A 27,280-nucleotide genomic window follows, 5' to 3' on the forward strand; every position below is an offset into this window, starting at 1 on the left:
GCCTGAGAATCTGTATTGCTAACAAGCTCCAGGTGAGGCCCACGCTGCTGACCAGGAGCCACACTCTGAGAACCACAGGAGGAGAGGAATGCCTCCTATCCAAGGCCCGTTTCCTCCGAGGCCCTGAGAAGGGTCCACGTTACCTCATCTGATTCGACTGCCCCTGCCAAGCTAGTTAATACACTGCAATTGATGAAATGTCTCTACTCCCTACTCGACAGGAAGCCAGGGGTTCTCCAGCTTGGCTGCCTCCAGGAGCCACCTGGAGAGCTTTTAAATCCCTCAGTGCCCAGGCCTCACTCCAGACCAATGAACTCAGGATGGGGCTGGGGGGTGGCCAGGTCTCAGAGTTTTTAAAGCTTCCCTAGTGATCCAAAGCACAGCCATGATGGAGAACGGCTGCAGACGTGATGGAGGACAGAACGATGCTGACCGGCTGAGGCAAACAACACAATGAGGCCTGACGCCCGGCTCGGCTGTCATCTTCGGTGCCCCTTGCACTGTGACACTTAACTGGTGCGCTCAATAAATGCCGGCTGGATGGATGAATGAATGAACGCTAATCGACCAGCAAGCATGCGCGGGGCAAGCGCCTCCTTTCTCCAGGGTACTTGGAGAATACATAGAAACAAATTAGGTCATTATCAATGACTAAACTTCATGAGGCAGTAATAATAAAAGGAGCTCCTCTGAGAAAGCCCCGCTGGGAAATAACTCCATATTCTTAAGTCCAAATAAATATCATGACAACCATGGATAAAAACTAGAAAACATTTTTTTTTTTTGGTCCAGAATAGGAGGTGGCAAACTATGCCCCACAGGCCAGGTCCAGCTGCCACCTCTTCTTAAAAGTAAAGTTTTACTGGCACACAGACGCGCCCCTGTGCATCCATGCTGTCTGCAGCCGCTGCCACGATGGCAGAGCTGGGTATTTTTGGCTGAAATGGTACGGTGCGTAAGGCCAAAATATCTACTCTCTGGCCTTTTAACAGAACAGCCCCTGCCTTAGAGAAATGAGAGGACGGACATAGACGAAACATAATGTGATTGTCTTTAGGTGGGCGGAATGATGGGTGACTCTTTTCTTCATTCCTATTTTTTCTCATATTAGCCAACTTTTTGAGTTAAATAAAGGAGCACATACGTTTAAATCACCAATGGAAGAAGAAGACAGAGGCACCAGATGGAGAGTTGCCTGGCCCCGGGCAGTGATGGTACCTACCTTGTTTCCAATGGCCTTTTTGGGTGGGAAGTTGTAGGCCCTCACTTGAGGGTACTTGTTCTGTAACTTGTGGTGCAAACTCCTGAACTCCGTGTACCGCCGATAGACGTTCCACTCATTGTCTTTTATCCGGATGTAGACCTTTCGAGAAAAGGAAAGAGCAAGAAAATGTAAATGTCTCTTAAAGCTCTCATTACAAAGGGGTGGGATTCTGGCAACGCTCCCCCCAGGAAAACCAGCTCTGCAAGAGCAGGGCCACACCCCACCTCCCGTGTCACTGGAGGCCCAGCGCCGGCACGGAGGAGGGACTCAGTGTACTGAGTGTACCAATGGGTACACGAGAGAATGACTCCATCAGGCAGGCTGCATATTCATGAACATCAGTTTCCCAGTATCAGCAGAAATCAGCAGCCCAATGAATCTTAGAGACACATTTTTCATACTTTTGTCACATGCATATTGTAATGGTGACGGATTGCGGGGGAGAGACCATTCATCCTCGCTGGCCATGTGTTTCCTCTTCTGTAAAATGGAGCTAACAGCACCTCCTCCCAAGGTGGTGCAGAGAACAGTCAGACATAGAAGCCATGCAACTGTGCTGGGGATCACACAGACTAGCACTCAGAGGGGGCGGGATCAATCTCGGGAGGGAAGGAAGGAGGGAAGGAAGGAAGAAAAGAGGGAGGGAGGGAGGGAGGGAAGGAGGGAAGGAAGGAAGGAAGGAGGGAGGGAGGGAGGGAGGGAGCCAGAACTGAGATCAGTCCAACTGGATGGAAGGTCACATCAAGATGGATGAACATACTTGGGGCATGAAACTTCTTTATTATAATCAAGATGTGACTCTCAAGAGAACATTCTAGGGATATAAAATGTAAGGGCTATTTCACCTGCTTTTTTTTACAGGCCCTCACACCTTCCAGGGACACAGAGCAGCTACGTCTCAAGGCAAAACAGAGAACTGAGAGAGAGATCAATGCATTTTTTAAAAATTACGTGAGTTAAGAATAACCCAGAGAGGGCTTCCCTGGTGGCACAGTGGTTGAGAGTCCGCCTGCCGATGCAGGGGACACAGGTTCGTGCCCCAGTCCGGGAAGATCCCACATGCTGAGGAGCGGCTGGGCCCGTGAGCCATGGCCGCTGGGCCTGTGCGTCTGGAGCCTGTGCTCCGCAACGGGAGAGGCCGCAACAGTGAGAGGCCCACGTACCTCAAAAAAAAAAAAAAAAAAAAAGAATAACCCAGAGAGTGAAGTCTCTGATGATAAATAGCTATTGTAATCTGCAATCAGCGAATGTCAATACACATCTTAAAATCTCTTTAACCATAAAAGTAGGCATCTCTAATATGAATGATAAATTCTGCCTCTACATAAAAACCACCCTGTATCCCCAAATGCAGACATCATGCATTTGAACTTTGGTAAGGCAACCATCAACGTCTCTCACAATATTCTTGTGAACATGATGAAGGAAGGATAATTTAAACCAAAGAATTCCAATCAATGGATGGAAGTTGCCAGTGGAATTAGATGGAGAAAGAGAGGCCTGTCAAGTTTGTTAGAAGCCCGTAAGCTTCTAACAAAGAGACAGTAAATACACTGAATGACAGACATCAAGTGATCTCAACTGGCCTAAGGAACGAGTTTAATGCAACATGATGAAATTTTAAAAGATCAGTGTCAGATTTTACAATATAATCCAAAAAGCCAACACTGTAAGTATAAGGTGGGGGAGATACGGCACAGCAATGGCCTGTGGGACAAAGACTTATGGATTTTAGTAAATTCAAGTTAAGTGAATAATGTGAAAGGGCCACCAAAAAAGCCTATGTACTGTTTAGACCTCATTAAAAGGTACAGTTTAATTTCTAGAATAAAGAGGTTGACAAGTCTTGCTCTATTCTAAATCGACCACACCAACTTAGTTAGGTTTTGGTTGCCCCCTGTTAAAAGATGAACTGAAGTAGGTTCAGAAAGGCCCAGATCACTTGCTACTCAGTGTGGTCCACAGACCAGAAGCACTGGCATCACGTGGTCAGATGGCAGAAATGCAACGCCTCAGGCTCCACCCAGGTGCACTGATTCAGAATCTGCATTTTAAGCAGAACCCCCAGTGGCTCATACACACTTTAAAGTTTAGAAGCACAGGTCCTAGGAGCTGATTTGCAAACAGATGATCAGAAGGAAGATGGAAGACATTGGAGAATGATACCCTGAGTGTCAAGATGGAGAAAGTAGGGATCTCTGCATTCCTGGGAAGGCTATAATGAGGAAGAGGAAAGACCAAGATGATGTGTCCTGGATGATTCCAGGAGACAAACTTCCAGCAGACAGAAACTAGAGAAAGACAGATTTCATTAGGAAGGAACTTTATAGCAGCCAAAGCTGCCCAGAGAGGAAAAGGTATGTCTCAAAAGGTTTCTTGGCACTAGGTGTTCAAGCAGTAGTATGACGACTAATAGGACTGCTAACACAATTATGCAAGGATTTGCTTGATAACAGTGAAGGATACATTAGACCTCAGAAGCATCTGGAAAGGCCTGGCTAGTTGTGGAGAAGAGGAACTTCAGGCATTCAACCTCCAGAGACTGAGACATGATGGATCAGTTAGCAAATAAACGCAGCAGAGCTCACGGGACTTTAATGCAGCTCATTTGGGGCATTCTTTGGGTCCTCCCATGTCACAGCAAGTGCTAGTTGCCCACTCAGTATCCATTTCCCCCCAATATTTCTGGGGATAGCAATGTGTTCAGAAAGCAAAAAAAAATTTAACTGCATTTTCCTGTGTCCCTTGCAGATAAGAGTGGCTAATGAGATGTAAGAAAGCTCTTAGGAGAGAGCTGACTCAGCTGACAAGTGTCTTTTTAGTCTTCTCTCTGTCTTTTTCTTTCTTTCTCAAACACAGATGTGAAGACGGGAGCTCCAGCAGTCATTTTTTGATCATGAGGCGATCTTGAGAATGGAAGTAGAACGCTAGAAGGACCATGGGTCTCTGATGACATTATGGAGTCACCACACCAAATACTAGACTATTGATTCAAAACCTTTTTTTTTTTTTTAAACAAAAGAGAAATATTCACCTCTAATTTGTTCAAGCTAATGTCTTAGAGGTCTTTGTACAAGTGGCTGGATACAACTCTGCTCTGATACATCTTGAATGGACTGTATCTGCCTGTAGTATATTCTTACACAAGTTCAAATATGCCCTGGAGAGTGGCGAATTCAACTGCTTATCTGATCATCATGCACAAAACTGATGATCTAGATCAGAGGAGGTAAACTATGGCCCTGTGGTTCCAATCCAGCCACATCTACTTGTTTAGCTATTGTTTACAGCTGCTTTCGCAATACAATGGCAGAGTGGAGCAGCTGCAACAAAGACCATGTGGCCTGCAAAGCCGAAAATATTTACTTTCCAGCCCTTTACAAAGTAACTCTTCTGATCCCTGATTTAGATACTCAGAAAGTCCTCATTATTGTTATTTTTCTACCAACATATCCAAATCTAGTGTGGAGAGGGGCAGTGCTTTCCAAATATTACCAGCCCTTGGGTGGGCCACATTAACCATCTGGGAACCAAGAATAGTGTTCCAAAGCTTTCCTGGTGATTCTGATGAGTGGGTGTTACAGTCTGAATGTTTGTGCCCCACCTGTACATGTTGAAATCCTCACCCCCAGTGTGGTGGGGCATCGGGAGGTGATTAGGTCATGAGCGTGGAGTCCTCATGAATAAGATTAGCGCCCTTATAAAACAGGCCCCAGAGCGATCCCTTGCCTCTTCTGCCATGTGAGGACAGTGAGAAGACAGCTGTCTATGAACTAGGAGGCAGGTTTTCAGCAGACACTATATCTGCTGGTGCCTTGATCTTGGACTTCCCAGCCTCCAGAACTATGGTCTATAGTTGTTACAGCAGCCCAAGTGGACTAGACAATGGGCAATTTGGGGAGCCCCTGAGGTAAAGCACAGACCACTCCTCTCTATGTGCTTCCATGTCTATAAAATGGAGCTGATTAACAGTGCCTGCTTGCAAGGCAGTATGGAGAATCTTCAGGTATATAGGACATACAGCTATGCAAGGCATCACAAAGACCAGCAAATTGATTTGGGGCTAGCGGGGAGAGGCCAGAGTTGAGATCAGCCCAACTGGATGGAAAGTCACATCCAGATGGGATAAGCATAACTGGGGCATAAAATGTCTTTACTTTAATCAAGAGAACACTCTGGGGGTACAACATATGAGGGCTGTTTCATCAGCTTTTTCCAGGCCCTCGCACCTTCTAGGGACACCCAGCAACTACATCGCAAGGGAAAACAGTGGGAGAGAGATCAATGCATTTTAAAAATTACATGAGTTAAGCACAGCCTAGAGAGTAAAATAGTGATAAATAGCTCTTATAATCTGCCATCAGTGAATGTCGATACACATCTTAAAAACCTCTCACATAACGATAAAAATTGGCAACTCTACTGTGGGTTATAAATTATGATTCTACATTTTTTATAACACATTCAAGAGCCAAATGCTTCACTCTGTGAAAGCGTTGAGTCCTTCCTGCTTCTCTGACGGCCCATTCCTGGCTTTCCATGTGGGCACCTCTTCTGCCTATGCCTTAAACGTGGAGATTTTCCCAAGACCCTCCTCTCCCCTCCACAAGAGGTCCACTCCCACGCCTGTACATTTCACTCTTAGCTCAATGACGCTCAAATTTTTGTCTCTAGTCTGGCCCTCTGATGTAAACTCCAGACTCAGACTTGATAAAGCTCTTCGTGTCTACATCTGCACTCGGGACCTGCACCTTGCTCCCTCGGCGAACGGACCACCGAGTTGCCTCAGAAATGTGGGCATTAGCATTGACCAGCGCTGCTCTTCACCTCCACGGCCAAGTACTGAACAGCAGGGCCTGCCAAGCCCACCTCCAGAGTTAGCCCCACCCCTGCCTGGACCACTACTGCAGGCTTCCAGTTGCTCTTCTGGCCTCCCTTGTTTTCCCATTCAATTCATTTTCACCTCCCTGTTCAAACTCCTTCAGTGACTGTCCGTGAACAACACTCGTGCCAGAGACTGGGTTCGGGGGTGGGTACAGTGGGCTTGGAAGGCTCTTGTGTCATTACAGTCATCTTACTTCAGGCCCCACCCTTCACTCTGGCAAACCAGGATCATGCCAACTTGCCTGCATTTTCTTAAAATTCTTTAATTCTTAAAATTTTTTAAAAATCCTTTAATTTCTTAAATCCTTAAAAGTTTCTTTACAACCAGGATGGTGCCAATTTGCTTGCATTCTTTAAAACATCCTTAAAAATGTTCAGATCAGAGCAAATATCCTGTCCTAGAAATAGCATCATCCCTTGTCTTCCAACTCTCTCCGAATTGTACCCCCTGCTCTGGGGGACGGCAGGCATTCAAGAACTCAGAATTTCAGAACGCCAGGATTAGAAAGGACCTCAGAAACCATTAGTCCAACCCTTCCTTTCACAAGTCATAGGACTGCTGTGACAAATACTCTCTCCTCATCCCATATCCTCCTTGATGTCTGGCTCCAGAGGGCCAATGGCTTGGGGAAAGCCACCTGGACTGAGGATTTGAATAAACACTCCGGAGACAGGGAAGGTCACAGGCATGATGACCAGGGCAGGGAGGGGAGCAAGATCCTGGTGGTGGACAGGAGGGGATCTGACGTCATAAGAGTGTGATCAGTAAGGAGACACGATGCACGGAGGTGGCTAAGAGCACAGACTCTGCAGCCAAACTCCCGAATTCAAACCCTGGCTCTGCTGGTGCACTAACTGTGTGCCCTGAGGAAGTCACTTCACTTCCCTGTGCCTCCACTTCCTCCTCTGAGAAATGAGGATATTCCCTCCCTCGTTGGGTCTTGGGAGGATTAAATGGATTCACACATAAAATGGGCTTAGGACAGGGCCTGGTACATAGAAGATGCCATGTAAGTGTTTGATAAATAATTTAAAATGTAACCTATTGGTTAGATTGACACTGGGAATTGACAAATATTTGGATTTCGTAAGTCTCTGATCTTGGTGATCAGCTTTAACATTCATCCCCTCCAATGGTTTGACTGATGGGAACTGGCTGGCTCATGAACTGTAGGGGGATCCCAGAAACTCACCATCTCCACCACCTACCAGTTATGTGATGTCAGGCAAATTGCTTCTGAGTCTCAGTTTACTCATCTGAGAAATGGATATAATCCAAGAAAAAGCCATGCCTGAAAGCATTCATCAAAATGTCATAAGGCTTAACTGCTGTTGCTACTATCATCCAAGAAAAAGCCATGCCTGAAAGCATTCATCAAAATGTCATAAGGCTTAACTGCTGTTGCTACTATCATTATTACTCTTATTGTTACCACCACCATCATCAAAAGCATGAAGTTCTGCAAAGTGGAGGAAGCACTGCCACTGAAGTCACACCTGTCTAAGCTTTACGATCTCCACCATAGGAGCTCTGCTTAATAAAGGACAAGTATGCAGATTACTGCTGAGCCTTAGACCAAGAGCTTTGAACAAATTATGCTGTGGGTCATTAAAAACTTTAAATAAAAATACAAATTATCATGCCCCACCCCTAAAAAGCTCCACAAACGTAAATCCCCAAACACATTTCTCAGGAGTACATGAAAGCCGCTCTGGCCCTGAGACTGGATGGCATGGCCCCTCTAGCCACCATGTGTGCTCCTGGGAGGACACCTGCTTCTCCGGGGCCTCGCTTCCTCCTGCATAAAATGCAGGGGTTGAACTAGATGGCCTTAGGTCCCTTCACATGCCCCCAGTTCTGGTCCTCTGAGTCCTCAGGTGATTCATAAACCCCATGGACTTCACTGGGCCTCTTCCACCCACATTCCACTCCCATTTCATTGCGGAGACCAAGGTGTTCATGGTATCAGGCAGGAGGTCTGACCTCAGGCTTGATTTAGGAGGATTCATAATCAACGGGAAAGGCAACAGCAGTACCACCCCCGGAGCCTCTTTCTTGAAAGCTCAGCTGTCTGGGTCTCCCTGCCAAGCAGAAGAGCAGCCTCCTGGGAACACTGGGTGGGGAGAACTGATGCCCAAGGGGGAACCAGGGGCAGAGAGGGTTCCAGGTGCTTCCGTCAAGTTTAGACTGTCCCGCCTCTGCTAGCATCATTAGACTGAGTGCCTCTCAGAGGTGAAAAGTGGCCAGTGGGCATTTCTGGCACCTGCCTCTGTTCCAGCTGGAGGCCATTTGATAGCGAGGGGAGGGGAGCTAGTCACGGAGCCCGTGGAGACCAGCAACGCCCTTCCAGTCAAGCACCCCCTGTTCTCAGCTTCTGCTGTTGTCTGGATGTCAATCAAATCCTGATCTCTCCGGTTAGCAGTCAAAGTTATGAAGCTCAGTGAGAAACCCAGCAAGAGTCAAGTACACTGACAGACCCAAGAGAGTAAAACAGTGTTTTTCAGAATTCCAATAAGATAAATACCTTCAACGCTAACACTTGCCATTTATGAAGCAACTACTATGTGCTGGGCACTCTGCACGCCTCACCTCTTATCCTCACATGAGTCTGCAAGGCACGGTGTGAACTTGCCCCTTCTCCAGATGAAGACGTGGGCTCAGAGGGGGTGTATCACTTGTGCAGGGGAGGTGGGGAAATGGAGGACTGAACCCAGGTCTGCCTGATGTCTAAGGCCCGGCGCTTTCTATTACAGCACATTGCTGCAGAACCCAGGCTCCTGAGGACCCCAGGGACTCCAAGCCATCAATGCTGGCAACTGGCAAGGAAGGTCCCTGCTCAACAGGTCTGAGGCCCAAATGCCCCTCGCCTGGGCAGATCACGTGTCCTCACAAGAGTCTCCTGGGTACCAGATGCTTCAATTGTGCTTCCTCACTCATGCCTCTCCCTCCAGGAATCTAATGCCGTTAAAATCGCTCAGAACTACCTGAACTATCCACCCTCAGCAGCCATGCTTTTAAGCATCTGAAAAGGGGAAACTTTCTCTGCAAGTTAAGTTGTCCTTGAATTATACTTAACCAAACTGTGCACTTATTTCACTGAAGAATTCACAGGGCTTATGTCCAAAATTACCAGGTTTTTGTTCTTGCTTTGCTTTGTTTTTTTAAAGGACTCACCCCCTCTAAATTAAGTTCGATAGGCACCAATTCCTGCTGTTTGAGCCGTAAGGATACTAAATCCTTGGAGGAATAAAAAGAGTTGACCTCTTCTAGCAAAACCAAATTCCCTTTTAAAATAAGCAATAAAGAGACACTTCAAGTCCAATCTCCTCGACTCAGCAAAAGAAAAATGAAACAGGAGGGTGATATCTGTAATCAGGAATCGGGGCAAATGACCCCAAGGATGCCTGTAATAATCCTAGGGGGGAAGAGAGGTTAAGTGGGGGAGGAGGCAAAAACCTCAGCCTGGATGAGCTGAATCCAGAACAAACTCTTGTGTAGACAGTCCCTCTGGGAAACACTCACTGAGAAGATGAAGACCGTCTGCCAGGCTGGGGCATTCCCATCAGCCCCCGTGCCCCTCACCCATCAGCACCACCCATCCGCTCTGCGGGGCGCTCTCCCCAGCTTCTTTCACTTGCTTTTGAACTTCATCTAAATGGACTCCCACAGAGTGTGCTCCTTGGTGTCTGGTTCCTTTCACTCCATACTGTGTTTATGGGATGTTTCTATGTGGTGTGGATAGCACTCACGTGTTCCTGCTCCCCGCCCATCCATGGTATGGATACCCCATAGCTTATACACCCGCTGTGCTGGGATGGGCATTTGGGTTGTTTCCAATTGGGGCTGTTATGGGTAAGGCAGCTCTGGGCATTGATGCGCTTGGCTTTTGCACTCATTTCTTTTGGGATCATAGATCTAAATGTGAAAGGTAAAATCAGAAAGCTACCAGGATAACAACCTCGAAGGATATCTTCATGACCTTGGGGATGGGTAAGGATTCCTGCTCACAGCTCAGAAAGGCACAATTCTGGGTGCTGGAAATGTCCTATATCTCTGGGCAGTGGTTACATGGATATACACAGAGGTAAAAGTTAATTGAACTATAAATTTAAGATTTATGCATCTATGGATAAACAACAAGGTCCTAATGTACAGCACAGGGAACTATATTCAATACCCTGTGATAAACCACAATGGAAAAGAATATAAAAGAATGTCTCTATGTGTATAACTGAGTCACTGTGCTGTACAGCAGAGAGGGGCACAACATTGTAAATCAACTAGACTTCAGTAAAAAAAATTATGCATCTGATGGTATTTATATTAAACCTGGATGTAAAAGCGAAAGTCAAAAAAAGCCATGCCTACACTATCCTCAGGACAGTGAGTCTTACCCTAACTTATGATGGTAGGACATCTAAGCTAGTCTGTGAGCATCCATGTAGACCTGACATACAGTCAGATGTCGGTGCTGAGGGGGGTCCAGGGATGGGACTCTGGCCTCAGGGAGACCCGAGTCTGAATCCCAGTTCCACCTCTTGTTAGCCAAGCCATCCCGGGTAAGTTAATTCACCTCTTCAAGCCTCGATTCTCTTTCTCTTTCTCTCTCTCTCTCTCTCTCTCTCTCTCTCTCTCTCTCTCTCTATATATATATATATATATATATATATATATATATATGAAGAAGGGAGGGAGCAGGCAGAGAAGGAAGAAGGGGAGAGGGAGAATGAAGATTTAAGAGCTTGTTCTCAGTGGGCTGAAATCCCAGATCTGCTTCAAGGGTCTGCCGAGCACAGGCTCTTTAGCCAGCAGCATACTGGATGTTAGGCACATCTGAGGCCTGCCCTGCAAGGCAGAAGAGCACAGAGAAAGGGCATGGGCTATACAAGGAGCGAGGCTTGGATTCAAATATTCCACCTCAAGCCTCAGCTTCTCAATCTGTAAAATGGGGCCAAGACCAATCATGCCGGGAGGTTGTGAGATGCTGTGCCTGGTAGGCAGGCAGCAATGGCAGCTGTTAATATGGTAACCCCATCACCTTCATCATCATCTGCCCTTGTGTACATGAACTTCGCTATTACAGAGTTAGGGGTCATTATAGGGTGTGCAATCATGAAATTAAAGCAGGTAATTACCATGCCTAATGAATTGTCAAATGGTGGGCAGGCGAGGAAACAAACATAACGCACGGTCTGTGGGCTGGGCAGTTAAGCATCCCCTCTGCTTCCAAAAAACTGTCAACAGAAACAGTGGAGTTCAGTAAATGACTTTCTGGGGCGGGTTTTCAAGTATGCAAACAAAACCTAGGAAGTGCTGCTGGGGCTTCTGACTCAAGACGAGCTCGGTGCACAGGCACCTATACAGCCCCTGTCACACAAGCACCAAGGTTCCCAGACAAGATGCTATTTTAGGACATGGACCTCATAGGAGATACTTGATGGATGCTACTAACCTCTGCAGAAAAACCCGCTGATGTGAACGCAGCAAGAACCCTGAAATAAATGTTCATTTACACACTGCTTGTTTGGAAACTTCCTTCGTCATAGATCCAATGCCCGCCTCTCCGTTTCCAGCTTCAGGTGACTTCTTGTTATCCACACTCCTCCACCTTAGAACCAAATGCTTTTTTTACGTGTATTGTGATATTCAAGAGTGAAAGCTAAATTATGTGAGCGTCCTCAGACTTAGAGAAGATGATGTACCATTTAGTAGTGCCAATCATGTGCCAGACATTTTACTTACAATTTTCACCAAAGTCCTGAAATTTTATATGCCTAAAAAAATGGAGTCTTGGAGTAACTAAGCAACGTGCCCCAAACGAGCCAGGAAGCAAGGAGAAGAACCAGAACTGGGTCTTACATTGCCGCTACACCCAAGCCTATGTCGCATCGTCTCCGGCCCAGAGAAAAGCAAGCACTATAAACTCTAAACTCAGATGCCCTTTAGGAGGATTGTTAAATGCCAAGAGTCAGACGACATGAGGATAAGAAAGACTCTTTTAAAAATGGCTTTACGTTCCTGATTCATTTTGCTTCCTTAATATCCAAGGAAGGAAATGATTTGTGTTTTGGTTGGCGGTCTGTGTTAATGGATCCGAACAAAACTTTCCTCTTAGTGAAATGGCTTCATGTGTTATTAAGTGCCCTTGTTGCTAGAACAAAATGCCTGAATTACCGTATGACCACGCTGATGGAGTGATATTATTGCAGCCAAATGCCAAGAATAAGATGAATAACTTAGCCAGAAAAATACCGACTTTTTGGTTCACTGGGTTATGTAGATGAGGCAGACTTGTAAAGGCGAAAATGCATTATTTACTAAGAATCCCCAACATCACCCCACATTCCTTTTAAAGAAGGATAGAGAATTAGCAGCTTAGAAGTGCAATAGACCCCGCCCAGTCTCTACTCCACCTGGAACGGTGACACTACAGTGATGACTGACGCTGGCTGAGGGGCAGACGCTTCGTTTCAGGGACTGCATCACGGTGTACAGGCCATGTTTCAGCCTGAGCTCTACTGTCTCTGGACATGTCCCCAGTCTCACGCATGGCCAGGAGGACCCAAAGGCCACTCTTTGCAGCAGATGGCACCTGGCTTGGTTTTGGAAGTGATGAGAGCTAGACACTGGGATCAGGGCATCGACTTTTTCTTCCAGACCCTGCTCAGGGCAGTTGTCTTCTTCCCTGTTCAACTGCACTTTCATTTGCCATCTTATCTTATGGGGTTAGGTTAGTCAGGTGGGGAGGTTTTGACCTGGGACAAAAAGCAACGAGTCAGAATGGACCAGTCATGGAAGGGAAACAGCTCTGGGGCAAAGGGCGGGGCACGTTCAGATGCCAACATCTGGCAGAAGGAGAAGTAAAAGGAGACCAAGGCAGCCGGGCAGGAGAACAAGATGGATGTGAAAAGATGCTGGCTGGGCTTCCCTGGTGGTGCAGTGGTTGAGAGTCCACCTGCCGATGCAGGGGACACGGGTTCGTGCCCCGGTCCGGGAAGACCCCACATGCCGCGGAGCGGCTGGGCCCGTGAGCCGTGGCTGCTGAGCCTGCGCGTCCGGAGCCTGTGCTCTGCAATGGGAGAGGCTACAGCGGTGAGAGGCCCGCATACCGGGGGGTGGGGGGTGGGGGGGGAGATGCTGGAGGTGGGTAGAGCTGGGTTTCAGATGTCATGGATTAGCAAAGCGGCTAGAGCCTCAGGGCCTTTGCTTTTGCTGCTCCCTCTGCCTGGAGTGCCTGCTCCCTCACTCCCGGAGGCTTCTGCATCAGCTGTCCCTGCTGCCCCCCAGCACCAACCAGCACCGGCACACTAGGCATCCACCTCTTCATCTGTTTGTTGTTTGGCTCTCTAAGCCAGAGGGGACGCTCCATGAGGGCAGGGATTGATTTTATCCACTGTTGTACCCACTGCCCCAGGCCAAGGAGGCCCTCAGTATACATCCACTGACAGAAATAAATTTTTAAAAAGAATGGAATGGGTGGATGGATGGAAGGACAGGTCCGACTCGACGCAGGTGCTGTGCTCAGATGTCGGTGAGAGCACTGCCAAGCTCAGGCCCACAAAAGCAGGATGTCTGTCCCCTCCTGTGTCCATGTGTGTCCTTGATGGCTCTGCGTCCAGTGCACGAAGCAGGGGCTGCTCAGAGCACAGGACTGTCATCTTGATCTAACAGATCTGGAGGGGGGATAATGAGAGCACAGACCTCCACTGTAGTGAACAACGGCAATTTACATAAAAGCGAGGGCTCTTATACTACTTTTAGATTATTGGAGGGAGAACGCAGACGTAAGTCTCTAAGAGGAGAGGAAACTTTTTTTTTTAAACACTACAGCCCATGAACCATGGCTGGCCTGTTCAACTGCACTTTCATTTGCCATCTTATCTTAAGGAGGCTGAGCCACTGGTCCAACACGAGCTAGTCAGAAGGGGAGTAAACAATGGCACTCAGGTCTGCCTGACTCCGGGGCCTGTGTCTTCCCGTTCCCACCCACTAAGCTGGTGACAAAAGTGGGGACTCTGGTCCCTTTGACTCGCTGAGTTCCTGACCCTGGAGCCTACCCTCTGCCTCTAAAATAAAGTCTCTGACTAGATAAGTCATGGGCGGGACCACTTCCAGTGAAGGTCAGATACAGACGGATTCTCACAGAGGACCCATGAGGACAGTCTCCACGTTATGTCACGTCTGCTATGTTAATGGATCTTCCAACTGCCTAGGGCCCACCGAGGCCCACCTAGGACCCTCTGCTCTGCCGGACGCCCACCGCGGCCCCCTCGGCCCCAATCACTGCTAACACCAGCCTCGGCCAGAGGAGAAGACAAGCATGAAACTGCCTGTGCTCTGGGCTTCATAGCTCTGACCCCATGCTGGGGCAGAACCCTCCCCGCCTGGGGCCGTCACCTGCCCTTTCAAGGGAGTTGGAGAGCAGAAGGAAGGCACAGTCACCCTTCCGAGACCCCTGGACTTGAGGGCAGCTGCATCCAACAGCCGCAACTGTGAGTTCTCCCCTGTGCTGTATTTCTCTGCCATGATCCCTACACTGTTGGCCCAATTTTATTAAAAGTTCTAGCCTGGTCTCAGTTGTGCGGAGGGGACACAGGGAGCAGGGCCAGCTGTCTTTTGGGGTTTCAATAGCAAAGTTAGAGAAAGCACCGTACCACCCTCCCGCACCCCAAGCTAGAGCAAAGGTGACCACAGGTGGGCCAGGTGCCCAGGAGCCCAGCCATCTATGAGGGTCATCTTCAGCACGGGTAGTAACACCAGGGGCCACAGAGAAAACCACAAGGGACAGTTCCCCGCGTGCACGTGAGACAGTTCCCAGGAAACTCAGAAATAGCTGGAGCCATTGTGATGGGAGCTCATTTTCAGCAATCAAGCTGCCGGGGGCTCCAATGATCACGTTTGGGAAATTTTTAAAGGAAATATGACTTCATCTTGCAGTCACACACCGCGGTCTGGATATCTGAGTCATGCACCTCATACCCCCTGGGCCACGTGCACGGCAACAGACATTTATTTCTAAAAGCTGGCTACTCTGTAGCACTGAAATTACAAACGGGGTTTTAGACTCACTGAAAAAGCAGTGAAGTCTTCTGCTTCTCTTTTCACGGATATAAATACAGCCAAGTCTTCTGGGGTGTAGGGGAAAGGGGGAAGCAGAAGCTGGACATCTGTTTACTCTGAAATAATTTAATTTAGAGACCACTTATGATATGATCCCAATCACATGTGTGTATGTGTGCAATTACATCACTGAAAATAACCAGCAGGGTTCGAATCAAAACATTAACAGTGGTTATTTTGGAATGTTGGTCAATTTTTATTGTCATTATGGTTTCCCCAGTTTCTCAAACTTCTTGTTTCTATTGAATACTGACTTTCATGATAGAAAAATTAAATGATATATTTCAAGTAAGTGGGACTTCTGGTGGGCTCTGAGAAGACAGTGACGAGTTCATCCTCCCTCTTCTCTCCAAATGCCATTGGATAAATGTGAGTTGTTTTGAAACGCATGGCCACAGATGCAAAAACAAAACAATCATCTCTGTCATTTAGGAAGAAACCTGCACGAGTGAACGGGGTGGGGAAGCAGGGTCCAGGCCTGGGCTCCAGGGCCAGGGTGTGAGAGGTCACCTGGACCCGAGGATCAGGCAGCCCTGCCCATGGCAAGAGACCAAGCTGGGCATGGGTGTGAAGGCAGAACCGGGGCCCAGGATATCTGCAATACTGATCTCCATATACTCCTGCATTCTGTCAATATGACGAAATTGAAAGGAAAACGCTCTTGGAAGATCTGATGTTCCCAATTGCTTCCCAGCCCCAAACAGCTGTGATATTGCTGTGACAGATGGGAAGTTATTTGTCACTCTGTATTCCCAGAGCTAAAGGCTTGGAGAAGGCTGCTGGTGAGGGAAATAGGTTTTAAAAATAGAGTAAGTCCCTTTGCCTCAGAGATAAGGGTCCTGGTGAGAACTCGCTCTCCGGCTGCAAAACTCTGCTTCGGTAGGAAACCAATCCTGCCTCTAACTGTCGTCTCAGCGATAAAAGAAGCAAAACCACCTGACAACATCCTTCTAAGCTGAACTGCACGTACGCAGGTATTCAATCTACTCCAGCTCACCCAACGTATACTGAGCACCTACTAAGTGCCGGGACCTGTGCTGGCTGCAAGGAGACACAGGTGGACCAACAGTTTGGAACTAGTGCTGCCTGGGTTCCAATCTTGATTTCACCGTCTTTATTAGCTGTGAACTTCAGTAATTTGCTAAACCTCTCCACGTGCCTTAATTTCTTAATGTAAAAATGAGGGCAATTTTAGCACCCACCTTCTAGGACTGTGTTTAAGATCGACTACTTTGCTTGGCATGTAAGTATTTAATAAAGGTTGGCTCTTAACTCCCCAAAGCTCTGGCCTGCTCTAAAGGTCACACATTAGTGAGGCCGACAGACAAATAAATAGACAAAAACTATAGTCTAGTGGAATCAGTGCTACAACAGAGGGAAGCACAGAAGGCCGGGAGACAAGGAGAAGCAGCATGCAATGCAGTGTGGAGTCCATCAAGGAAAGCTTCCTGGAGGAGGTGACGTCTAAGCAAAGCCTTGAAGGGTGAGGGGAAGGAGGGAAGAGGACAATCCAGGTCAAAGCTGCCAGAGTTTTCTACTTTGTTTGATTACACAGAGACCTTTCCAAATCAAATGTTCCTGAGAATAGAGAAATAGTGAAAATGAAATCGTTATAAAAGAATTTGGTATCTGAACAAGCGCTACACTCAACTCTGAAGATACCAAAGAAATGGCCGCCCCCAAAAGATGGCTTTAGGGTTTCCCCTTCCGAATGAAGAGTTTCAGACACATCAGGACTATTCAGCCACATCTGGCCTCCAAAGACTTGGGCTGTGTGATCAAGCATTTTTCGAGCAAGCCGTTCTCGTGTAAACGAATGGGCTAGGGAGGCAGTAATTCAGCAAGGATAGCCATGAGTGTCACTTCCTAACGTGATTAAATGATCCTCCTCCTGCTAATTGTCCTTTAAGGGACTGGAATCGGCTCTTGATGTGCACAATTCCATCCATACCAGGCGCGGCTCCATCGCATGCTGCTTCTGCTCCGGGCACATCGATCCCCCGCAGGAGATGGGCACGTCTCTCCTGGAGGCAAACCCTGTGCGCTAGTCTAGCGCTGTCCCTGATTTTTCTCTTCCCAGTCATGGACCATTTGACTGCCAGAAAGAAAAAGCCAATGCACGACGGCTTCAGGGAAATGGGGACTTACTGGAAAGATATAAGGGTATCTCAGACAACCAAGAGCTAGATGTGCTACTGGGCCCTCCGAGGGGCTGGACCAGGAGCCAGAAAGCCGTCCAGAACCAGGGCAGGGCGCTGTGCGTCCCACACTCTGCTCATTCTCTCTGCATGCTTACTTTCTCTAGTTTTTGAGCGCATGGTCCAAACACGACACCCCTCAAACCCAGGCCCATATACGTTCAGACTGACCCATTCATGGCTTGCCCAATCCCAACTGTTCCAGGAGAGAGCCTCCCCAGTTCCGCCAGAGAACACTGGGCGTTTCTGTCTGCTGAGCACCCATGTCCCCTCCTTCTGGCAGCAGCACCTCAGCTCTCCTCTAGGGACCCATTCTCTTCTACGCAACCTCAGTCCCTGAGCTTCCTGTGGACCCCGCTCTGGCTCTGACCCTAGAGGCAGGCATGAGATCAAGGTGTGGCCAATCAGAGTCCTGGGGGCACCACAGGAAGGGCATGTCACCTAAGCCAAGCCAATTGGGAGCTTGCATGACCGGGAAAGAGGTGAGGGGTGTTTTAGTTATATTTGGCCTATGAGGATGTAGGCTCAGAGCTGCTGGAGACACCACAAGAAAGGGAATCTACCAGAAAATAAAGCCATAAGAGAAAGGGAGGGCGGGGGGGTAAGGAGGAGGAGGATGGAGAAAAGTTAAGGGAGGGAGAGTGACTGAGCCCCTGGATCAAGCCACACCTGAACTCGTTAGTCACTTAAGCCAATAAATTCTGTTTTAAGACAACATTTTTTGCTATTTGCAATCAACAAAAGAGAATGTGATTACCAGTATCTGTATAGTTTTCCCCTGGGTGGGTGTCCACTCTGGGCCAAGTAGCCTTGGCAAGTGCCTGCCTCTGTGTATCTGTGCAGTGTGTATGTGGGAGGAGGGGGGCAATTCCCAGAGAAGTAGAAGAAGATTGGGAAAGCGCCTCCAAGGATCCCTCCTCCTTGGAGGCCTTTAGTTTATTCACACAACACAAAGCTTCTTCTGGTGCCCTTTGCAGTGACTCAGGCAAGTATTGGCTGGGATAACCTTGGAGCCAAGGCAAGAGTACAAATACTTACTCCCTCAGTCTAGAAACAGGAAAGTGGTGACTGCCTAACAAAAAAAATGTGGATAATACATATAGGACTCTCCAACTAGAAATGATCCTTAATCACATAGCTACGAATACCCAGGCAGTCACTGCAAAGTATTTTGGTGAGCATGTCAAGACCAGATTTCTCTTCCTCCTGTGCATTCATTCAAGGTCTCTGTCTGGGTTTCTTCAGAATGCCTCAGCATCCTTGTCTTGGTGTTATGGAAACCGATCCCTCACTGAAATGCATTTAGGAGGCTTTAGTTAAATAACGTGAAAAAGATGGCGGCGAGCTCGGGCAGAAACGCTACCAGCTGCCAACTCAGCTCCACACAGACTCACGGAGGGAGCGTGGCAGATGTACCCCCGACAGGCCTGAAAGTTCCTTCACATGCTATCCAGAGCCCAAGGTGAAGCCGCTGCAGCCCTCCCCACAGCAACCCAGATGCATGTTCTTTTTTACACAGCTGTGAGCCTGTGCTTACGGTCTTTAATCTTCCTCTTTGAAAAGCATCCAATTTAAGAATTTTTGCACTAATCATTTCAGAGTAATGAAAAAACAAACGGAACAATAGAACATTTCAGATGAGAACGCTGTGCACCTCTGTCTAATGTTCGCTTAAAGAGGCATATTAGTCATTAGGAAGAACCCTCTTTTATCTCCCTACACAAGCAAATTTTGCCTGCTTGCAGGCCACAAATACGGTAATACAGTTAATTTGGTCCATGTACTCATTTCTTCCTCATAATGATGTCAACAAGATAGCATTTTTAAAAAAGTTTCTGATGTTCAAGATGGGGCTGGGATGAACATTTGGGAGTACCAGGATGTGCTGCTACTTGGTAAGGGAAAGAAAAGAGGGGAAAGGCCTTGCCCGACAGCTCAGCATCCTGCCCACTAAAGAGGGTGGCACGATGGCAGAGGAGCTGTCACAATCAACTCTGGTAATTTGATTCAAACATCCCTTTGGCACCAAGATGCACAAAGCATTTTCTCTAGAGGTCTTTGGTGGAAAGACGATGAAGGTCCCCTGCCTTCTAGGAGTGTATATGCAGGGAAGCCTCAAGCAGTTCTTATCTACTCAGCCACGTCTCCCTGCAGCTAGGATTCGGACTCCTTCCCCCTTTCCTGGGTCACATACTCCCTGAAATAACTCATAAAGCCTGGGGATTCTTTCCTGAAAAAAGACAATCATATACACTTTCCACTAGGTGCACACGTGCATACACACACACACACACAAGCACACACACAGCCCTACCAGGTACATACATACACACACACACAGCCCCATCAGGTACATACATACACACACACACACACACACACACAGCCCCATCAGGTACATACACTTTTACAAATCATCTCAGACCATTCAACAAAGCTGGGGCCCATGCAGACACCACAGTGAGGAAGTCACCACCGGTCAGATCTAAGAACTTGAATTCCCGAGCATTCTCCATCCCGCTCCTGTGGGCCAGCCCAGGAGCATTCACACATTCACTCATTTACTCCCTGCAGCAACCCTGCAGGCCATGGCACATCTCTGCTTTAGAAAGGGGGACACACAACCTCCGAGAGATGCATGGGCACTTCTGGCTCCAAAAGCGTCCAAATAAGGCCCTACAGCTGCCCGAGGACACCTACAGCCCTGCTTCTAGGAAATCCTCACGCTCCAGGTCCTAGCTGCCCACCCAAGCCCTCCCTCTCTGCACGGAGGGGGAGCGGGGAGGGAAGGCCTGTGCCCTAACCCCAGAGGATGGCCTGACAGCCGGGTGCGATCTAGTGGCTGAGCACCAAAGACTTCGTCTCCCGGTCCTCCTGAGATGTGTCTGAGCCCACAGCAGCTGGCAGCTCAGCTTTCTCTACAGAAAGGAACTGTGAAAACCACACATCTGGTACCTGCTGACCCAAGTCAATGGACTTGGGCAAAAACATGCCCTCAAGTGGCCCTGGAGCGGTGGGCTGTTCCTAGAGCCCAGGACCAACTGGCCTGTGTGTCACTGGGGGGCATGTCAACAACAGCAACGTTAACAGGGGCCCAACCCCTCAGCCACAACCCCCATCCTCAACTCCCAAAGCCGAAAAGCTCTGAAAACCACAAGGCGCTTACTAAGTTTAGTGCAAACTCATTTGGCAGTGAAACTTGACTGAACTGAAATGAGGGTGTTTATAAACTCAGCCCATCCCACTTAGTATGAATGTAACTGTTTCACTGTAGAAACACTGAAATGTCTTATTACAGGTGCTGCCCCAGACCCACTTATTATGCCCTCCTTATTCCTTTCTAAAATTCAAAAAGAAAAGAAAAATGAAAACCTGTATCTTGAATTGTGTTGATCTCAAAAGAGTTTTGAATAATGGGTTATGGACCTTTAATAGAAGAGTCCATTTAAAGGAAGTTGAACTTCATGTTTTAAAGTCAGCCCAGAGGTAAAAAGTGAGCTTGTTTAAAATTACCACCTGGAGATGTCTTAAATTGCCCATAAAGTACAGTGAACTCGGTTTGGTGTACAACCCTGAGCGGTAATTTGGCTATATAACCATATAATTGCAGAGTATTATATACTAAGTAAAGGCTATGCACAAAATGTAATTTTATAAGATTTTTGATTTATATAAAGAGGCAGCTCTTTAAACACTACACTCTGGGAGCAACTTTGCATTGAAGACCAAGAAAAGGGCCAGCAGATTGTCTCCTCTATTATGCTTCTTTGAGGATACTTAATGAGAGAAAAGTAGGCTGGTTACATGATTGAAATTTTTTCTCCTTTTTTTTTTTTGCCTACTGTGGGGCCACTGAATTCATCCCCTCCCCGCCCCACACACATATTCCAAGTCATTTGCATGTGACTTTGCAGGTCGTTCTACTAGAGGCAGGTTGTACTTCCGTTGACTTTGGGCTTGGCTGTGTTACTTGCTTTGGCCAACAGAAAATCAGCACATGTAACTCAGGCAGAGGCTTCTGCACATGCATGGTTTGGCTGGTTTTTGCACCTCTGCCTCCACCAGGAGAGCACACCCTAGTCAGTCTGCCAGTTTGAGAACGATGAGAGACATGAGGAGAGTGGACCAACTGCAGCTTGGAGCCAAGCCCAGCCTAGATTAGCCAACCCCCAAATAATCCACAGACATGTGAGCAAGAATTATTTTAAGCCACTGAGTTTGGGGGCTGTTTGTTACACCATATTACCGTGGCAGTAGCTGACTGATACACTTGCTTGGAACAGGTGAAACTGGATAAGATGAAGCTACTCCGCTGAGCACTTACGATGTGGTCACTGCTTTCCATTGTCCTAACTGTTTTCTACACATCTTATGTAATTATCCTAAGCATTTTACAGATTAGGAAACTAAGGCTCAGAAGAGTTACATGACTTGCTCAAACGCAAACAGTAGAAAGCTGCAGAGCAAAGATTCTACCTCGGCCTGTCTGACCCTTCAGAGCCTGAGCTTTTTAGCTACTGTGTCACACTGTCTTTCCTCCAGCTTCCATTTTGTTGGTTGTGAAAGAGGAACCAGGGGCCGAGTTCTATTGCCACGGGATCTGGGCTGGAAGGAGAAGAAATGACAACTAATATTAATTTGGTGAGTGCTGACTGTGTATCCGGATCTGGGCTGGAAGGAGAAGAAATGAACTATGCTACGCAGTGGAGAAGAAGTAGGAAAAACAAAAGACATGAGAACTAGTACTAATTGTAACAACCGCCACCGTTTACTGAGCACCGACTGTGTAACGAGCACTGGTGCTAAGCATCTTACTCTACACCATGTTCAATCCTCACAAAAACCCCAAGAGGCAGGTGCTATTGTTTATCCCTACCTTACAGATGAATAAACTGAGCCCCCAAGAGCCAGATCTGACAACAAAAGCCCACCGGGCTAATAAATATGCTCAACAAAAAATCTCTCCCCACTCTCCCCACTCTCACTCTAAGTTTTCAAGCATCCCTTTTAGCAGCCAAACCCCTTCTTCAAACCAAATCCTAGATGTGAGACCTAGAGCAGCGCTGGTAAAAGCAAGGAGGAGGTTAGGGCCCCACCTGTCCCTTGCTAGCTAGGGTGGATCTGAGGCACCTCAGTGGAGTGTTAGGTCATCACAATCCCAAGTCTGGAAGACCCCAGATTGGAAGATCAAGTCCACACTCCTTGATAAAGCACTTGAGGCCCCTCCCGATCTCCTCCCTGCCTGCCTCGGCAGCCCCACCCCCTCTCATTCCATCTGGTGTCCTGGACCACACACATACTGAGCTGTCCAGAGACCCCCGAATCTTCCCTCCTCCATTCAGATGGTCCGGCCCATGTGGCCTTTGTTCACACCAGGCCCTCTGCCTGCAAGGCCTTTCTACCTTCAGTCTGCCAAGCAGAAACCCACACATTTCCCAAGACTCAACTCATTCAATGCCTGTTACCCCTCTGCAATTCTACCTCCAGGTAAAAAGTGACTCACTGGTGACTACCTAACAGTGAGCAATGGACTGATGTCTTTGACAGTGTGTGTATGTCATGTATGACCAAGGTGTACACACGTAGACTTCTATGCATGATACCCCGTCTAGCCTTCTGTGCAAATAAAGATTTTGTAACGATGACCCATGATATCCACAGCAGTGAAAACTTGGAAGTCAGAGGGGTAGCATAAAAGAGAGAGAAAGAGGTGGGTACCTGGGTCCAAACTGCAGGGAGGAAAGAGACAAGGAACACCGGCTCCTGTGGAGGAAAGACTTCCAATTGCCACGGCGCCAAGCGCCAGAGCGGCAGTGGGCAGCCACCGCCACCTAGAGGTCAGTTACAGACACAGCGGATGCTGGCCAAACTCTTCCACTGTTTGCTTGGCATGTGGCTGACCAGGAATAGAAGTTCTCAATTAAACGGCTTTTGATAGGAGCAGACCAAGGGTCTAGAAGGCCCAGCCCAGAATGTCAACAGCTGTGGGTGCTTTAGAAAACGCCAGACATATACCAAGGTCTGACTGGCCGCCCAAGTTAGACTTGGGGCTCTGCTGTGGAAAAGGCAGTCTTAGAGCTGGCTGACAGGCTCAGATATTGTAGGAGGAAGAAGAACCCTGGGCAGGATAGATGAAGGCAGTTCTCTCCCTTCCCACCCCTTCTGCATGCCACAGACAGAGCGACGGTTCCGAAGCACGAATCAAAGCCCTTTAATGGCGCTCCGTGGAGCTCAAGTCTAATCTTAATCTGGACATGGCTTAAAGGGCACAGCAGAATCCTCCCTTGCCCATCTCTCTCCTCGGATTCTTGTCTGGCTATTTGCTCTGGGCTATTTAAGAACCCAGCAATGAGCCGTACCGCCTAGCAGCACCTGACCTGTGTGGGAACTCATAAAGAGCTGGCGAAAAAATGAACCGAACTCCAAGATCCTTAAATGCTATGTGCTGTATCACCTCTAGGGTTCTGGGAAAGCAATTCTCTTAACTCTTTTTCAAAGAACTTGTTGTATTGTAGCAGTTAAGAACTGCGTGTGGCTCCGAAACAGCAGGGACCTAATCATTTGGGGTTTCTTTTCTCCTGTATTAGACTCTGGAAGGAGGCAATCCAGGATTAGTACAGCTACTCCACAAAATCATCAGGGACCAAGAACTGTCCATCTTTCTGCTCTGTCATCCTTAGTCTTTGGCTGCCAGCCTCAAGGGCCAAGACGGCTGCTGGAGCTCCAGCTATCATGTCTAAATTCTAGGCAACAGGAAGGAGAAAAACGAGAAGGGCAAAGCATGTACCACCCAGATGAAGTATCCTCCTTTAGCAGCCCCCCTGAGAGGCCATGCCCACATGTCCACCTATATCTCATTGGCCAGATTTTAGTCACACAGCCATATGTAGGTGCAAGGGAAGCTGAGAAATTTAGTGTTTTTCCCTTGGGCACATTGCTCTGTCACTAAAAGATAAGTGAAAAATAGATATTTTGGGCAAGCAACTAGCAGATTCTGCCACATTCCTATATACCCAAGAACTACATTTTGATGGAAGGCCAGCAGACAGAAAGAATCCAAAGACACCATCCCTGTTCTCTGAGTGCCCACAATCTGATTGAAGACTAAGACAAATGCAACTGAAGAGATAAATGACAATATCAGGCAGGAATAAAATGGACCACAGGTCATGGTGCAGGCGCACCCTTGGCAGGGTAAGTTCTATGCAAATAAGAAGGCAATTAATTATTGAGCACTTACTGTATACTGTGTTTTTACCTCTTAGTGTTCATAACAACCATTCAAAGGAGGTGTTATTATCCCCGTTTTGCAGAAGAAAGCAACTGGGAAGGGTTATGTTTGATGTGCCCAGGGCCCCATAGCCAGTGAGGATTTAGAACAAGGATGGCAGATCTGCCAAGGCTAGAGTTGCCTGCCTGCTCTAGTCCATTAGTGGTGGCTGCCTAGGGAAGGTGGTGGCTGTGTGGAGGAGGATTCTGAGGATGGGTCTGAGGTCACTGAGAAAGGTGGTGATTGATTCGCTATGTCTGCCAGGGACATGGTAATGGGGAGCTGTGGCACGAGTGCCATGTATTTCACAGTCCTGCATTCAAGACTTCCGGTGGTCATTTTGTCTATGGAAATGCTGCATTTGCACTCTGACGTCTACGTCTGCACAGAGGGTGGGAGGGGAGGCACACGCTGCCATTAGGTGAGACAGCCCCAGGTGTGCTACTAAGAACCCTTTCTGGCTCCCATGCTTTCACAAAGTGGGAGCTTAGCAACTTTCTAAGATGAAGGCCACCTCTAAGCCTCAAATTATTCCTTTTACTAACAAATGGCCTCAAAAGTAACAAAAGAAGTGACAGCTATAGTCAGAACAAGGTACAATTTTATTTTAAAACCCAACTTTAAAAGGACAGAGCCACAATCTCGGACTGGAGCAGAGGTGACAGGTCCTGTCCTGAAGCACTGTCCCTGCCAACACCCTGGCCGCCTGGCTCCTCCTCTCCCTCCCACAGGCCCATGCGACCGACACTCAGAGGGGTTCAGGAGTCACACGGGCAGGCCTCCTTTCTCCACACCACAGGTCCCCAGGGCTGGTGCCCCTCCTCTCACATCAACCCGGTCAAACTCAGCTCAGGAGCCCCGTCCTCCAAGAAGGGACCCATCCTACCTCCCAGGCTTGGTTAGGTGACTTTCCTCTGAGCTCCAGTACGTTTACCACCAGCACCCCGTGCACGTCTGTCTTGATCTCTGGCTCTAAACTGAGCCCAGTCCCTGGCACACGGCACCTACCATTGGTGGCTACCCTCTATGAGAGCACACTCAGAGCCACGCTTGTACTATGTATTTTCTGTACAGCAGAGCTTCTCAACCTCAGCCCCACTGACATTCTGGGCCAGATAACTCTCTGCTGTGGGGCTGCCCTGTGCACTGTAGGATACTTAGCAGCAACCACGGCCTCTACTTACTAGATGCCAGCAGCAGCCCCCGCCCCCCAGTTGTGACAACCAAAAGTGCCCCCAGGCATTGCCAAAGGTCCCCTTTTAGGGGCAAAGTCACTCCTGGTTGAGAACCGCTGAAGGACAACATCTCTGAGAAGCCCAGCACCTTGCCCAGGGCCACACAGCTGATTCCTGTGCTAATTAAGCACCTTCCAGCTGTTCTCATATCTCATCTCAGCCCCACTGTAGTCCAATGGAGTGGGTACAGCTACCCCTGTCCTACAGATAACAAAACAGAGGTTCAGAGAGACTCAATAACTTTCCGAAAGTCAAACAGCTGGGAACTGCCCTTTCCTAGAACTGAATCCAGAGGCCCATATGGCTAAAGCTGCTGGTGTACGGTCCCCCGCTTATTCTAGGACAGGAAGAGTGGGAGGTGCCCAGTAAGGCCAGTTGGTTTTAAAGCATCTGTTTCTTGAAGCAATGCAATCACAGCATGGTGGCCTTTCATATTTATTTTAGTGCCAAAAGGCTGCTACATGGGGTATGTTTTGCTGGTAAAGAAAACAGAGGGGGTCACAGGTCATCCTACACACTAGGCCACCACCAGATGGCTGCATGACAGGTGACAGGAGGCAGCTACCACTCGGCGGCTAGTCACTAGGACTCCCAGCCCGAGGGCTCCTCTCCCCCCACACCAAGAATACCACCGTCAAAGGAAAGGAAACCTGAACCTGGTGCGGCTGGCAGGGAAGCTCATTTTCTATTACGGAGCATCTCCAGTTCCTCACAGCCCTGAAATTGTGTTTATGTAGCTAATGTGTACTTAGGGGAATGTGGTGAGGAGGAATGAGGACATACATCTCAAGAGTCCGGGGCCACTGGGTAGTAAGTGGGTTGTTGAATAAATAAAAATAGCAGTAAGTACTCCTGGAGCCCTCTTCAAGGGTAAAAGTGGCTACTGTTCTGGTAATAAATGGACTTTCCCCCTTGCTTGTGGAAGGTAAGCATTCAGTTTAAAATCATGGGTTAAAAAAAAAAAAAAAAAATCATGGGTGAAAGCCCAGTTACTCCCCAGGACTAGGTCCCTGACTTGAACGCTCTGCACAGTGCAAATCACGGCCCTCACTGGGCAAAGGAACCATCGAGTCCGGCCGCATCTGCCTCCTCGTGTGTCCTGGGTTTGTTCCCTCTTCTTCACTTCCAAGCTCAGTCCTTCATCAGCTCTTGCCAGGACCCCCAAGGGCCACCCAACCAACCTCACCTTCCTCACTACCACAATGACTGGCCCAGACCACCCCTCACGTTCCGGGCAATGCCCAAGCTCCCGGCACAGCAAAGTCCGCTTCACCAGTCTGTACTGAACGTGGGCTGCTTTGGGCCACC

The 27,280-nt window shown here is 48.1% G+C and overlaps 1 protein-coding gene across 1 annotated transcript in view; it reads right to left on the reverse strand.

The window, feature by feature from the left end:
* Positions 1-27,280, reverse strand: part of SNX29 (sorting nexin 29) — a 524,651-nt gene that overhangs the window by 85,116 nt on the left and 412,255 nt on the right. Inside the window, exon 18 of the mRNA XM_065892522.1 lies at positions 1,223-1,363. Within this exon, the coding sequence (XP_065748594.1) occupies positions 1,223-1,363 (141 nt within the window). The remainder of the gene's footprint in view (positions 1-1,222; positions 1,364-27,280) is intronic.

The sequence above is a fragment of the Phocoena phocoena genome, chromosome 15, assembly GCF_963924675.1.
Source record: "Phocoena phocoena chromosome 15, mPhoPho1.1, whole genome shotgun sequence".
Lineage (NCBI taxonomy): Eukaryota > Metazoa > Chordata > Mammalia > Artiodactyla > Phocoenidae > Phocoena > Phocoena phocoena.